General features: G+C 54.2%; 1 protein-coding gene across 5 annotated transcripts in view; it reads right to left on the reverse strand.

Moving 5' to 3' along the window:
- The window catches only part of MBP (myelin basic protein), a 72424-nt gene that overhangs the window by 14407 nt on the left and 45208 nt on the right, over positions 1-12809 (reverse strand). For 3 of the 5 annotated variants that reach the window (XM_070420484.1, XM_070420481.1, XM_070420480.1), the window contains one exon: positions 8080-8157. The exons of the other annotated variants lie outside the window; for them this stretch is intronic. In XM_070420484.1, the coding sequence (XP_070276585.1) occupies positions 8080-8157 (78 nt within the window). The remainder of the gene's footprint in view (positions 1-8079; positions 8158-12809) is intronic. 5 annotated transcript variants of the gene reach the window in all.

The raw sequence follows: 12809 nt of genomic DNA on the forward strand, positions 1-12809 counted from the left end.
ACTGTAAAAAAGAAGAATAAAGTTAGAGAAATTCCACCACTTGATTTTAAGATTTCCTGTGTCTATCGTCATCAAGCAGGTGGTGTTGGAAGAGGGATAGACATACAGATTCATGGAGCACAGTAGGGTCCAGAAATAGGCCCACACATATGATCAGTCCATTTTTGACAAAGGCACAAAGTCAATTCAACATAGAAAGAATAGTCTTAGTCTTTTCAACAAATGGCATTGGAACACATGGACATCCATATTTTTAAAAATTGGCTTCAACCCAAAGTCACACCTCATACAAAAATTAACTCAAAATAGATCATAGATCTCTATCTACAATGTAAAACTATAAAACTTTAGAAGAAAATAATAGGAGAAAATCTTCATGACCTGGGTGTAGGCATCAAGTTCTTAGACCTGACACCAAAAACACGACTCATAAAAGAAAAAAATTGGCGCATTGGACTTGATCAAAATTTAAACTGTTTTGCAAGACACTATTAAGATGAATAGAAAAGCTACAAGACAAGATAAAATATTTATAAATAACATATATGACAAATGACTTAAAACCAAAATATGCGAAGAACAATCAAAACTCCATGGTAAAAAACATAACCCAGTCAAAAAATGCACAAACCAAGTGAATAAACACTTAATCAACGAAGATGGGCAGAAGGCAAACAAGCACATGGAAAGAGGCTCTTCATTAGTCATTAGGAAGATGAGCGTCAAAACCATGAAGAGATGCTACTATCCGCCTAATAGAAAGGCTAAGATACAAAATACTGACAAATAAAATCTAAAAGTTTGTAGAGGAAATGCTGCCACCTATGTTCTTGTTTACTTGTTTAGACCTGGTTCTCGTGCCGCATAGAGGACTGTGTGAGCACCTGGGGTCATGGTCACAGCATGCATACGTGTGGCCCTGCTGTGTCACTTTTCTTTTTTCACCCAAGGATATTTTCCCATTGATTTTAGAAAGAGAGTGGGGGGAGGGAGGAGAGAGAAAGAGAGAGAGAGAGAGAGAGAGAGAGAGAGAGTCATTGATGTGAGAGAAACATATGGATTGGTTGCCTCCTGCATGTGCCCTGAACAGGGCCTGGGCTGGGGAGGAGCCTGCAACTGAGGTACATGCCCTTGACTGGACTCAAACCTGGGACTCTTTAGTCTGCAGGCCGACGCTCTATCCACTGAGCCAAACCGGCCAGGGAGACTCTTCGACTCTTCTTACTCAATAGTAAATTCCCATCAATATGGCTTTTCAAAAGGAGACATATGTACCACTATCTGTAATACTTTAAACAATAAAATAAAATTTAAAAAATATGGCTTTTCATGATTAATGAAACAAGGACTCCTTGATGGCAGATAAATTAACATGATGCTGGAAAGTTTTAAATACCCTGAGAGGCAGGCCAGGGGGTAAAGGACAACCGTTTTATTTCTTTTTAAGGCAAATTGCTTTTTCCATTAGTCTGTTTCATTGCACTGTTTTTTTAAAAATCCTTCCTTTTCCCTGCACTTGTGATAACGTCCTTCACCAGCAGGAGGAGCCCGCCCACTGGGTCTGGGTGGCTTGCTCCTCTCTCCATGTATCAGGAAGGGATTTTAACTGTTTTCCAAGGTGCTGCCAAGCGGAGTTCTTCACTTGGAAGTAATGACAGGAGATTCGTTTCGCCTGGCACATCTGAGATCACTGATCATCAGATTGGCAGAGATTCGCTCCGTTGACTAGAGGGCTGCTTTATGGAAACAGGGCGAGGTATTTGCACAACCACCAGCGTTGGTTTTGGCCAGAGACAAATCGATGGAGTCATTTCCTCTGAGAAGAAAATGCCGGATCTTAAAAAAAAGAAAAATCAATATTTGCTGTGCCTGTGGGTGTGTGTTGAGGGGAATAGTTCTAGCTCTTTCTGTTTCTTGTCTGAGAGTGGAATTTAAGCTGAATCCCCATCGGAATGTCAAGGAATGAGTTGCATGGAGTCACAGGGGTCTGGGCACGCCCCCTCTGTGCTCAGGGCTCAGGATCTGGGCTCAGTCCCCTCACTGCCTCAGCGTCCACGTGCTGTCCTCTCTCCTGGGTGGGTGTATTGGGAAGGTGCAGACGTGGAGCTGAGCTGCTGGCGGTGGCTCAGTCAGCAGGTGCCCAGTGTGTCCCATCAGCATCTAGCCCTGTGACAGGGACTTGAGCCTGGGGGCCACCTGCAGGTCACCCTACACTGTGATACGGTCACCAGCATGCCATTTCAGAATCACACACTAGGAGGGGGTGTCTCTCTGTTAATCCTTCTCAAATGGTCCCCATAGTAACATCCAGTGGCTGAAAAAGGTGACAGTTTTCTTCCTGGCACTTTCTTCAGCAGATTCTAGCAATGCGCATTTCTCCCCGTGTCCCCAAAGGATGCAGTGTTAGAAAGGAGTAAGCCCGGCCGGTGGGCTCAGTGGTTGAGCGCGGACCCATGAACCAAGAGGTCACTGGTTTGATTCCTGGTCAGAGCACATGCCCAGTTTGTGGGCTCGATCCCCAGTAGGAGGCATGGAAGAGGCAGCCGATGGATGATGTTTCTCATTGAAGTTTCTATCTCTCTATCTCTCTCTCTAAAACTCAATAAAACACTTTTTTAAAAAAGGAGTAAGAGGTGTTTCTACTCGCTTTCAAGCATGGGGTGTGTGTGTTTCGATGTCCCCTCCTGCCCCTATGTCGGGGGGCGGGGTTGAGTGATGTGCTCACCAGGTGTCCTCACATGCCATCCAGGCCTCGGTCCGTCCCGTTGTTCTGCCAGGCGGGTCTGGTGGGTTCCATGTGTGGTGACAGGCTGGGGCTCCTGACCTAACACTCACAGCAGATGGGTGGACACATGGCAGAAGGCAAAGCTAACCGAGAAGAATGGACTTTTTAAAAATTGGGTTCATTTTGCTTATCTTTTTTCGAAGTTTGTGACTTTAGGTTAAGTTTGAAGGTCAGATGAGCTGGAAAGTGCTCTATGGTAGAGAAAGTGAGTATCTGTTGATGGAGTCGGTTAGACTCCTCGGTTAGAGCCTGGAGAACTGGGAACTTGTGATGGTGCCCGTCCCTGGAAAACGAGTTCCCACTTGTTTCGTAAATACTGATAGTTCCATACAACAAAGGCCTTCGAGGTCATGAGGCCAGCTTTTCCCATTTGGTTCTAATTTTAGAAGATGCATTTCTATGTCATTAAAACCAGGGGCCAGTCAGCTCCCACTTTGAATGGAAAATACTCCTCAATACAAAAATATGACATCATCGGCATCATTCTACTTTGTTCACGTGATTAAAACCACCAGCCTCCAGCCAGCAAACTCAGGTCTGACACTTGCTCCTTAGTCCACATGTGGGACGTGGCGGGTTCGCAGACGTCCACACGTGGCACCAAGGACACTGGTCCTTCCCTGAGGTGGTGTCACCAGTGGCCTGGGGAGTGAGGGAGGACAGGAGTTTGCAATATATTTCCCCCCAATTTTGCATCACTGTCAAGGCACACAGACCCCAGCAGGGAAGCAATGGTTGGTTGACCTGTTTGGAATCACAGACTGTAACAGCGTCAGCATTTTTCTGGACCACGGTGAGCAGGCAGCCCACCCAGAGGCAGACTCAGAATCAATGATATGATTTTTTCTTATGAAAGTGCTAATAAATCCCATATGTTTCCCACATTCTATTCTTTATGTCGAAGGACTATGAAATGCAGCTCTCAGGGTGAGACGGGTGGACTTTTGTGCCCTGTTCTCCTGCAGCACCCTTTTTTGGCCTCTGAAGTCCTCCAGTGGCTTGGAGTCTGGCTGAAGCGACGCCTCCCCTGAAGGAGCAGTGAGCTGATCAGCTTCCTCCTTCCTCCAGAGCGATGCCCACCTGGCTGCCCACCATTTCCCAGGACAAGGCATGTAGGAGGTGAACAGCTGCCCCTGTGCCTCTTTGAAGCCCCTGGCAGGTAAGGGTCGTGACATCTTCACATCCCCATGCCCTCGCCCAGGTGCAGGCCAGACGCTGGTGAAATACATACTCTCGCACAGAGCTGGGGTTTCAAAGGCCGCCAGTTTGGGAAAGAAGTGACACGGTCTGCAAGCTGAGCGAGGACGTCTCCCTTCCGAGTCGGTCGGACGGGGGCGGCACTGACCTCGAGGTTTCACCCCAGGACGCCCTGACCTTCTGAGAAGGGGCCGGCGCCCAGGCTCTCCCGCTCCTATTGTTTATCTGCATTTTTCCGAGGAAGCCCTTGCACTGTTACTGGTCAAACAGCGTCTGAGCTGCCTCAGGAGAGCTTGGATTTTTTTTTTTTTTTGGCACGGTGGGCGTCTTGGGTTTTGTGATCTGGAGAATGCTTTCCCGTCGGAGTGATACGCACAGTTTGCCTGGCTCGTGCCCTTTGCAAGATTAGAAGTGTGCTTGCTGCCGAACGACTGACTCGAGTGAGTTTAATTAAAGCCGTGGGCCTTTCATGACTTCGGAGGAAGCTGTGCTGTATTAAAGCCTCGCGGGCGCTTCTCTGTTGCTGGGGCAATCCACAGGCGAGCCTCTGATTTAGATGGAAATGTTAGGTACCTGCTGGCTGTTCAGATAACACGTTTCTTCTCGGATGTTGGAAATGAGGAGGTGGGCGGGGTGCCGCTTGCTGGTGGTGGCAGAGGGACCGTCCCTTTGCCCCGGGAGTAGAGAGACGGGTTTTCCAGGTGGAGAGTCTGGAGTGCTAGCACGTCTGAGACCCATGAGGGTGGGGAGGGGGGGCATCTGCCATCCTCTCTGACACTTCACCTGAATGGAGGACGTGAGGCTCCCACCTGCTGGTGAGGATGGCCTCACCCCACACCAGACCTCTTGGCACAGTGACTGAGAGGGAGGGCCTCACCTGGGCACAGAGAGCCTGGGAGGGAGGGAGTCAGGTGTCGCAGCCAGCCCGGCTTCCGCACATGAGGGAGGCCCTTGTGGTGCCTGCACGTGTCTGACCTGGGCTTTGATCCTAAGGGAGAGGCGCTTCCGGAGCTGGTGTTCAAGTCTCACCTCCTGGCAGGTGGAGGGGACGGAGGTGAAGGGGATGGAGGCGAAGGCATGGACAGGGAGATGCCAGAGCTGCTCACGGTTGGTGAGAAAGTCATAGAAATTGTGCCTTTTTCCTTAGGTGGCTCTGCCCTCTCCACCCTCTGGGATTCGCAGCCTGTTGCATGGCTGGCCAGGAGGCTCTTACAGTCACATTGCCCGAGGGGGTCTTCATCTAGGGCTACGTGACTCCCAGCAGGTGTCGGAGGGGTGCTCGGGCCACCTGTGATGGTCCCACTGCAGGCGGAGGCGCAGGGCTGTGCGGATGAAGGCACTGGGGCGAAAAGGGTCCACTGTTCGCCATGGAGGGGCCGTCCCGTCTTAGGTTTTCCTCCTCCTTTCTCCCGTGGGTGTCTTGCTTTCCCAGCGTGCTTTTGACTCCTCAAATGTCATTTTCTTCCTTCACTTGAGTGCCTCCACCCCCACAGTCACGTCACAGCCCTGGGAGCCGGTTCAGAGCCTGGGCGCGATGCAGGCCTCCTGCACCCAAGCTGCTTCGTTCTGTGGCGTCTCCTCTCCGACTTCGGGGCAGGTGGGCCCTTCTTACCCTGCCTGCAGGACTTGCAGACACAGAGGCCAGGAGGAAGGCTCTGCAGGGTCAGGGGACACACATCATCTTGTCACTGCCCGTCGTCACCTTCAGGGTTCAGGACCGTAGGGGAGGGGCCTTATTGGCTGTGAGCCGCTGGGTGGACACTGGCAGCTCCTGGCTTCGCTGGAGACTTTGTCTCCTCCGAGCCGATTTCAAGAGCCTTTGTCCTATGACCTTGGGACAAGGTATTTTAGAACCACCTGCTGCAACTGGCCCTTGCACTTCTTTCCCGGTGGCTGGTGCCATTAAATCTGCTCCCCAGTAAACATGACCGCTTTCTGGGAACGGGGAAGAGCCCCGCAGCGCAGGGTCGGGGGTGGGGGGGATGGCGGGGGAACAGCCAAGACCAAGACCGGCAGGAGCGCTTCCTCGGAGGGGAGGTCCTGGGCGCCTGGGAGAAGGGTGGCCGAGAGCTGCTCCTGCGCCAGGTGCCTGCGGCTCTGGACCAGGCCACCTGCCTCTCCATCCCACGTGGGGCTGAGACACCGCTGCAAGTGGTCGCTGAGAGCGTGATGTTATAACAAGTCCCTGAAGGTCTTCACCACCAGCAACAATCTGGGAGCCATCGCCTGCCTCGCATCTTTGCCTTTGATTTCAAGTCACTTCTGTCTCCGCCTCCCTTGCTCTTAATAGACACACAAATGCTACGCACACCCCACCACCCACTTCTCCCTCCTGCGTCTGTCCTGGGCAGGGAGTGTGCGGGCCAGCGGGCCCAGGCCTGTTTGACAGACGGGCTCTCCCTCGGTGGAGCTGACATAGCTGGCTCATTCTGCACAGGTGTGTGCAGAGCTGGTCGGGATGAAGATGGGAGGACGGGGCACTGCTCTTCCTCGACCAGATAATTGTTCAAAAGAGAAAAGTGAAACATTCGGATGGAAGGTCCTTACTATCACCGCCATACCCTGGCCGCACACCCTCCCCATTCTGCAGTTTCTGGGGACGTCTCCGTCTCTCCATGGGGGCTCAGCCCTCTGAAGACAGAATGGGGCAGGGGCGTCCTGGTGGTTTGGGTGAAGGGAGCAGGTTGGCCCCTGGCCTGGGCTCTGTGACACCTCTGCTCTCCCCTCACGCAGGTCACTGCAGGATGAAAGTGTGCCTCCACCCAGCACAGCCCTCCCAGCACAGCCCCGCCCGGGAGGCAGGTCACTCCCCCCTGGCTTCACCTGGACCAGTCCCGACTGCCCCAGGCGGACAGGGGCTCATGAGCTTCCTGGGGACAAGGGTGCTTGCTCTCACAAAGGAGCCACCGAGAGCTCTTCTTCGAAAAGCAAGCACAGTCCCAGTTGGAACACGGCTCAGGAGGCACGTGGACTAGGAGCAGCGTCCCGTCCAATCCTCGAAGCTCTCGGGGAGGGAGAGTCACGCCCACCATGCCTTAATGGACAGGTCCTTGTCAGGGAGCCAGCAGCCACAGGCACTGCTCTGGGGCCAGGTGACAGGGCCCACGCTGCCAGCAGGGGCACTGGGCCATGTGCCCACCTGCTGCCAGCCCTGGGCTCCTCGCTGCCCCAGAGACCCCGCCAGGGCCATCCACCCTAGGGTGCCGGGCCCCTGCCTGTCTCTCCCAGACCCTCCTGCCCCCACAAGGGCACAGCCTTTAACACGTTGGAGCAGGAGGGTCCTCAGCCACTGTCTCCTCAACTTGGGCTGGTCAATCACGTCAGGGCCATGCCCTCTATTCCTGTACTGAGCACGTGTTCTCCACCTTCTCTATTTCCCAGGTGCCCATGCGCAGGGCCTGCTGCCTCCTGGAAGTGTCATTGCAACAGGACCTGGTGTGCTGGCCGCCCACCTGTGTGAGTGGCAGTCTGACTCGGGGTTGATGTGGGGCCTCTGCTGAGTCCCCGTCCCCTTCCCTCCCTGCCTTCCACACGGCACTAGAGCTCTGAGCAGTGGCCGCCTCCACGCAGGAGCTGGAGGACCGATGACCACCATGTCCCCCAGCCCCGGGAGCTCAGCTGAGCTCAGGGGAGCACGGCGCCCGTGACCATGTCCCCAGGGCACCGATCCTGCAGGAGTTTAAGTTCACTGGTATTTGTGAGCTCAGTATCTGCCCGGCACTGGTTTATCACTGAGCTACGAACACAGGCAGGTCAGCGCCACGGTCACAGGTCACCTTGCCAGGCCAGCGCTGCGTCTGCCCTGGGCCCCGTGGAAGTGCCCTCAGGCAGCTCATTCCAGGGCTTGTCCACTGCCCTGCCCAGCCCCTCGGGGCCCAGGGCGGCTTCTCCCCTGACCCCAGGACTCCTCTCTGTCTTCACACATTGTCCTTTGCTGGCTTTCCCCAGGGGCTTTGCAGACCTTGTGTGAGACCTGTGGAGCCCCCTGGACAGGAGCGTGCCCTGGACAGCGCCCACAGCACTTGCATTGACAGACCACGATGGGGATGTGGCCTGCGGCGTGGCATGCAGAGGAGCTGGCGGCCGGCGCATCTTACCTTGTACATGTTGCACAGCCCGGGCTGGCTGCGGGCATGAGGGGGCAGAGGGCTCCGGCCCTGCTTGAGCCAGGGTACCTGCCAGGGGACACAGAGTGGCCGGTTGAGTCCACAGGCAGCGCTGGTGGAGCCCCCAGTCCTCCGCAGCGTCCCTCCTGACCGGGCGTGGCCAGACCCCAGGTGTGAGGAGGGGTAGGCAGGTGGGCGTTAGAGGACCAGAGGCGCGGAGAGGTGAGGGATGAAGATGAAGGGACCCAGGGCAGGAGAAGACAGAGCTCCAGCCCCGCGAACACTGGGCCAATGGACGACGGAAGGAAAGGGACAAGAGAACAGACTCAGGGAAGAAGTCTTTCCTTTAGTGTCTATTTTTATTCTGAGGCCCTGTATCTCCTTGGGTGACCAAGTTTTCTCAAATTGTAGCTGGCATCGGACATGCAAGGGTTCTAGGAAACAGTAAAGAAAACAGCTCTCGGTCCGATGCAAAGTCCTGAAAGGGCCTTTGAAGTCTCAAATGCAATAAATGCCACATCCGTTTATTCGCAGAGTTTAACTCTCTTTCATAGCAGGTGTGTCAGCCTTTGCATTGGACCCGCTGGTGGAACCCATGCCTGCTGTGTGTGTGTGTGTGGGGGGGGGAGGGTGGTATGGTGACCGTCACTGTTGGGCCCTCAGTATAAGGACATCATTTTAGGAGCCACAGGTGCGCAGACTCGCTGCAGGCAGCCACGTGGCGTGACGGGCTCTCACATTCTTCCTTGTTGGGGGTGACGTTTAGGAGACTAATATTAATAGGACTTAATAGTCCTTGACATGAGCAATGCGTTCACCTTAACTCAATTGTCCTAAGTCCTCCTACAGAGCGTTTGCTGCTCTTTCATAGGCTAGGAGACAGTCCCTGCAGCTTTGAGTGATGTGGCTGAGAGAACCTTCTTACAGAAGCAAAGCAAACAGCCTGGAGAAGTCCCTCTTTTTAACTGTCCACAGCCAATGGGAGAGAGAGAGGGGGGAGGAGAGGCAGAGAGAAGGAGAGAGAGAGAGAGAAAGAGAGAGAGATGAGGAAGAGGGAAAGCCTGGCAGATAAAATCAATGCCAAAGATTTCAAGGGAAGTCCTGAATTGGCTACGAGAAAATGGGTTTTTAGTAAACAGGTTAACTTCTGGTTATTCGTGGAGATAAACAGTAGCTATGACACAGAAACACGTTACTGCATTCCAGAAATGTTGCTGCACAGTGAGCACCCTTGGGAGTCCAGAGGCGAGTCCATGGTGGGCATGAGCTTGGCTATGCAGCTACCACCCCCGCCTCACCCCACCTTCTCCATGTCTCTGTGCAAGAGGCCGTTTCTCTGGCAGCAGGAAGCACTTGGAGCTTTAGTTCCCGGTGCTGGGAACTTGCATGAGTGAGACGATTGTCTGTTTTAGGGCATGTGTCACTGGACAAGCCTGTGGCGGTCTCTGCCATGACGAGGCCTGGCTGCCCCCACAGGGAGCGGTGACCCTCCACAGGCAGGGACAGGCAGGTCCGCATCAAGACCTGGTCCCACCGTCGTCACTAGGCAAGGAAGATTTTCATGGATTGCTCCCTGACCTAAGACAATGCCCCTTCCTCACGAGGAGCAGCATCTCTGAGACGTCTGGCTCGGCATCCTCGCTGTCACATGTGGACGTCTGGGGCGCTGGCCTCACAGGAGGGAAGTAGGGCCCGGCCAGGATGGGCTGCAGCCCTGAGGTCGCCGGCCCTGGGGACTGGCTGGGACACAGACACGCTGCCTTAGCCCGGCCCATCCCGGCGGGGCCAGGGGAGGACAGCTGTCCGTCTGTCTGTGCAGTGAGAGGTGTCGGCCTGCTCGGAAACGCAGAACGTCCTCCTGGGAGGAGTGGGAACAGGAGCCAGGCCCCGGAAAGATGGAGACGAGGGAGGGACAGCCTCGTACAGAGACCTGCTTGTCCGGCCTGCGTTCATGGGGATCAGAAGGGCTCATTTTTTTTTTTTTTGCCTTTTCTTTTTTTTTTTTTTTATACTATTTTCTGAGAATTAGGATGCTTTCAGAGCATTTAGTGAGACACCGTGGGAACCTCTAAGATAACCTCACTAGAGACTTTGATGAGAGACTCCCACAGTTCCTGAATGCTCCCTCAGCTCCTCCGTGATTCCCCCGTGGACCCCGGGGGTGGTTTTCCCTGATGTGACAGACCCTGCCGAGGTCAGGCTCGACTCTCCATCAGCCCGTCAGAGCCGCCCTTTACCCAGAGGAGAGTGGAAGGGCTGTGCAGGACGTGTGTACCGAGGACGGAGGACCAGTAGAAGTTTGTCACATCTTCGCGTTCCCGTCTAGTTTGCCAGGGGCCCCAAGCTCACCCTTAACCTCTGAGACTCTCAGCCGTCCTTTGGAAGAGCCAGCCCCTGTCCCCAGGTTCCCGAGTGTTCCCCTGCCACCGAGTGCACCCCAGCCCCCCACGCTCACGCAGCAAATGCTGTTGTGTACGGTGTGGTAGACACACAGGACCCGCGTCTATGTGGCGCCATTTCCCTATGTGTGCAGGGCGGCACTCTGCGGGCGACACGGAAACCTCACGCAGAACCCAGCAGCCCTGACAGCAGGACCAGACGCCGACTGTCCGTGGAGACAAAGGAGTCAGACGTCTTTGATGAAGGCGGACCAGTGAGGAGCTGTGACCTCAGGTGCAGAGGCGGGTGCTGGGCCCCGGACTCACCTGTCGGCAGCCGGATCAGGAGCCACGGAAACCATGTGCTTAGTAAGGGAGGGACACCCCAAAGAGGACAACTTAAAAAATTCACATGCAGTTAGTACACCATCCTCTGTGGAAATGTTTAATAAATGCACAAAAACAAAGAAGATAACAAGCAAAATGTCATCACAAAATCAAATGGGAATATAATCACTGGGAGGCAATCACCACTCAAGGCGTCACAGTATTTACAGACGTGTCACTGGTAGGACGCAGCGCGATCTCCACACACAAGGGGATGTCAGGTCTAATTGAACTGTGGCCTATGGCAGTACAGAGGACAACTGAGAGTGTGGGGGCGGCAGAGGACACAGTCAGGAGCTGGTGGCTAAGCCCGGGACACCTTTGATCAATAACTGATCAGGAAATGAAACTTCAAAACGAATCCCTGGAGGAAACCTCCAAATGTTTGTATTGGGGTGCAGAAGCAAATGCACCCACCACCACATTAGGCTTTCTTCTAGAAAGATCTTTTGGCAAACGGATGCACTGAGTGGCAGGGCCGTTGCCACAGAGACTCACACGGAGATTTTGTGTGGTTCCAGGTGCATCGTTGCACGCCTGTGAGCAAACACACTGCGCGGAAGGGAGTGAGTGCAGGGCCCCTGGCAGAGACCCTGGGGCCGGATGCCCATGCAGGGTGATGGCACCACTGAGCCGCGTCCCACTGTGTCCTTCGTGCCTTCTCCCAGGGTAACACTCCCCACGGGGTTACAGAGTATACCGCCACAATTAGGGTATCATGTTAACAATGAAGAATTAAGTTACTGTAGAACTGAAATGTGGCCAAATGAAATTAAAATGCAGTGGCAAAAAAATCAGGAAACAGAACACTGTGGTTAATAGACAAGATTGATTCGACCCCATAGCATTCAATGACAATGCTTCACGCGACCCACATTCGAGGTACAGAAGTAATACTGAATAACAGAACACTTATACATGCTGCTGTGAAGGCAGAGTGAGTAGAGTAAAATAGGTAAAATCATCAGGACAGAAGCTAGCTTGGGAGCCTGTTTAGAAGTGTGCCGAGATGGAGAAATAGATCGGTGTTCCCGCGGCATCCCACCGGAAGCTGTCCAGGGTTACCTGTGTCCAGCTAGTTATTCGTAAACCTTCCTACTTAGTCCCCCTAAAGAGGGACACACTCAGTTTCCACAGCTGGGTTTCTGGGCTTTGATCAGTGAGGCCTGAGCAGCCGCGGCCCAGCCTGGCCCAGGAGTGATGCTGGCGGTGCAGGCTCCACAGAGCAGGAGGGGAGGATGCGGCCTCGGAGAGCCACCCTTTCCAAACCCACCAGCTCACTCTGATCTCGTCCTCAATGCCCAGCACGCCTCACAGGCGCCGCATCCCAGGGGCTGGGAACCTGGTGCTGAGCCAACAACAGCCCTCTCTTCCCTCTTCCAACAAAGGAGCGTGTTCTCCATCAATGCACTTTTCACGGTGGCTCCCAAAGATTCTGCCTCCTCAAGGAATTTATAATGTCCTTTCCTTGAATGTCAAGTCCCTGCCACACAGAGAGTAGGTGTGGGGTGCATTCCCAGGACTGGGGGCAGCCCCGGCCCGGCCCGGGGGCGGGGGGGCGCGGTGTGCCCAGGGCAGCACGTCCCCTGTCTCTGTCCAGGCATCCCTCTGAGCCATCCTGCACAATTCCACCAGCAAACCTACTCTAGACGGGCGAGCCGAACAGCTACTTTCCCCAGACACATGCCCGGCGGAGCAGGCGGCCACCAGGCCTGCAGGCACCCATCGGCATCCTGTGAACCTCAAGTGCTTATCTTAGAAATGGTGACATGGGCTCTGTGGACAATAGCCAGGCCTTGGGATTCCTGTATGTTCAAGCTTCAATCCAAAGGACCCTTCTGGCATATAAAGTGAGGGCTCTCCTGAGTTGTAGACAGAGCAAAGAAGAAACAAAACCAGAACGGAGCTCCCCAGCAGCTCACCCCACTCAAGCCCACACACTTCTGGGGCCGCTGT

This window comes from Myotis yumanensis, unplaced genomic scaffold (assembly GCF_028538775.1).
Source record: "Myotis yumanensis isolate MYYU_CA2020_CCGP unplaced genomic scaffold, mMyoYum1.0.hap1 SCAF_7, whole genome shotgun sequence".
NCBI classification, from domain to species: domain Eukaryota; kingdom Metazoa; phylum Chordata; class Mammalia; order Chiroptera; family Vespertilionidae; genus Myotis; species Myotis yumanensis.